We start from the raw sequence: 2500 nt of genomic DNA on the forward strand, positions 1-2500 counted from the left end.
TTCTTTCCCTTCTCTCTTTCTTTCCTCTCCCCCTCTCTCTCTCTCTCTTCTTCCTTCTCCCCCTCTCTCTCTTTTCCCCAAAATTCCCTCTCTCTCCTCTCTCTCTCTCTCCCTTCTCTCTCTCTCCCCTTCCGTCGTCTTCTCTCCTCTCTCTCCCCTCCCCTCTCTCTCTTTCCTCTCCCCCCTCCCTCTCTCCCCTCCTTTTCCCCTTTTCCTCCCCTCTCTTTTCTCTCTTTTCACCTCTCTCTCTTTTCCTCCCCTCCCCCTCCCCCCCTCCCCCCTTCCCCCCTCTCTCTCTTTCTCTCTCTCCTCCCCTTTTCTCTCTCTCCCTCCCCCCCTCCCCCCCCCTTTCCTCTCTCTCTTTCTCCCTCTCTTTTCCTTCCCTCCTTTCCGCGCCTCTGACCCCCCCCCCCCCCCCCCCCGGCGGGTCCCCCCATCGTGTCCTTCTGCAACAAGAACCGCTTCAACATGACCGCCGTCAGAGCCCTCCAGGAGCGCCGTGGAAACGCGAGCGCGAGGGAATCCTGGGGAATTCCCGACCTCGTGGGGACGGCTGGAATGTCGGCCAGGGATGTGTGGGAATTCACCAGCCATGACCAGAGCCGCATGGTTGAGGGGGGTTGGGTCGGGGCGCCTGCTTTTTTCCCTTCCCTTCTTTTTCTCCTCCTCCACCTTCTTCTTCTCCTTGTTCTTCTTGTTCTTATCCTTCTTGGTCTTCTTGTTCTTCTTCTTCTCCTTCTTGGTCTTCTTGTTCTTCTTCTTCTCCTTCTTGTTCATATTCTTCTTCCTCTGCATCTTCTTCTACTGCAGGATCATCATTATCATCTTCTTCGTCTGCATCATCATCATCATCATCATCATCATCATCATAAATCATCATCATCTTTCATCATTTTTTTTCTTCTTCTGCTTTTTCTTCTTCTTGTCCTCCTCCTCCTCCTCCTCCTCCTCCTCCTCCTCCTCCTCCTCCTCCTCCTCCTCTTCTTCTTCTCCTTGTCCTCCCTCTTTCTTTTCTTCTTCTTCGATTAATATCTGTTTTTTGTTCATTCTAATATTTTCATTTTCTTTTTCATTCTAATGTTGTTTTCCTAAAATAAAATTTTGGGGTTTTTAAATGTTCTCTTTTGAATTATTACTATGTCTGCTCAATATTGTATCTCTTATTTCGTTATTCAGGTTATAATGAATGGCCATTCCAATTAAAACCCGGGTTTATAAAACACGTGTACTTTTTAGAATTTATATTATCTTTTATAAACAGTATTTTCCACTTTTGGCATTTTAACACATGAGTAATTCCGCAATATATTTTTTTGTGGTTCTTGTACGGTTAAAATCGCCTTCACTGAACCAAAAAGGTGATGCCGTAAGATATATAGCTTGCAGTTTGCCGAATCCTGCAAGACATGTGTCTCTCTCTTCTCTCCCCCCGCCCCCCCTCTTTTTTCCCTAGGGGGATTTCCCCGTAACTGGGTTTAGCTCGTAAAAACTAAAGGTTTATGGCTCGGGTGCTTGATGACCCCCCGGATTTGGGGAAAATTTTCTCATACTGTTGGTTTTTGTTTTGTGGTTTTGAGAGAGAGAGAGAGAAGAGGAGAAGAGGGAGGGAGGGAGAGAGAGAAAGAGAGAGAGAGGGGGAGAGAGAGAGAGAGAGAGAGAGAAGTTTTTGTTTCAAATTCATTTATTCTTTTTAGTGGCGGTTTCCTCTCCGTGTGTGCAGACCTGCGTGTGTCTCTATGCATGTACATTAGTGTTCAACTGCCCTGGAACCCAAATAACCTCCCCCTTTCTCTCTCTCTCTCTCTCTTCCCCCCCTCTCTCCCTCTCTCTTTTCTCCCTCTCTCTCTCCCCTCTCTCTCTCCTCCCCTCTCTCTTTTCTCTCTCTCTCTCTCCCCTCTCCCCCCCTCTTTCCTCTCTTCTACCTTTCCCCTCTTTTTCCTTCCCTCCCTCCCAAACCCCCTCTTCCCCTCACCCTTTCCCCTTTTTCCTTCCCTCACTTTTTCTCTCTTCTTCTTCCTCTCTTTCCAAACTCTTTTCCCCCTCTCTTCCCTTCTTCTTTTCCTCCTTTTCTTTTTCTTCTCCTCTCCTTCTTTCTCTCTCTCCTCTTTCTTTCTCTCTCTCTCCCCTTTTCTCTCTCTCTCTCCCCTCTCCTCTCTCTCTTTTTCTTCCTCCCTCTTCTCTCCCCCTCTCCTCTCTCCCCCTTTCCCCCTCTCCCCCCCCTCCCCCTCTCTCTCTCTTTTTCCCCTCTCTCCTTTTTTTTCTCTCTCCCTCTCTCTCTTTCTTCCTCTCCTCTCTCTCCCTCTCTCCTTTCTCTCTTTTCCCCCCTCTCTCCCTTTTTCCTTTTCCTCTCTCCTCCTCTCCCTCTCTTCCCTCTTTCTCTCTCTCTCTCTCTCTCTCTCTCCCCCTCCCCTCCCCCTCCCCTCTCTCTCTCTCTCTCTCCCTCTCTCTCTTTTCCTCTCTCGTCTCTTTTCCCCTCTCTCTCTCCCCTCTCCTCCCCTCT

At 48.8% G+C, this 2500-nt stretch overlaps 1 protein-coding gene across 1 annotated transcript in view; it reads left to right on the forward strand.

The window, feature by feature from the left end:
* LOC119598010 (acid-sensing ion channel 1-like) overlaps positions 1-2500 on the forward strand; it is a 26195-nt gene that overhangs the window by 9488 nt on the left and 14207 nt on the right. Inside the window, exon 7 of the mRNA XM_037947658.1 lies at positions 457-609. Within this exon, the coding sequence (XP_037803586.1) occupies positions 457-609 (153 nt within the window). The remainder of the gene's footprint in view (positions 1-456; positions 610-2500) is intronic.

The sequence above is a fragment of the Penaeus monodon genome, chromosome 40 (assembly GCF_015228065.2).
Source record: "Penaeus monodon isolate SGIC_2016 chromosome 40, NSTDA_Pmon_1, whole genome shotgun sequence".
In the NCBI taxonomy this organism is placed as follows: Eukaryota; Metazoa; Arthropoda; class Malacostraca; order Decapoda; family Penaeidae; genus Penaeus; species Penaeus monodon.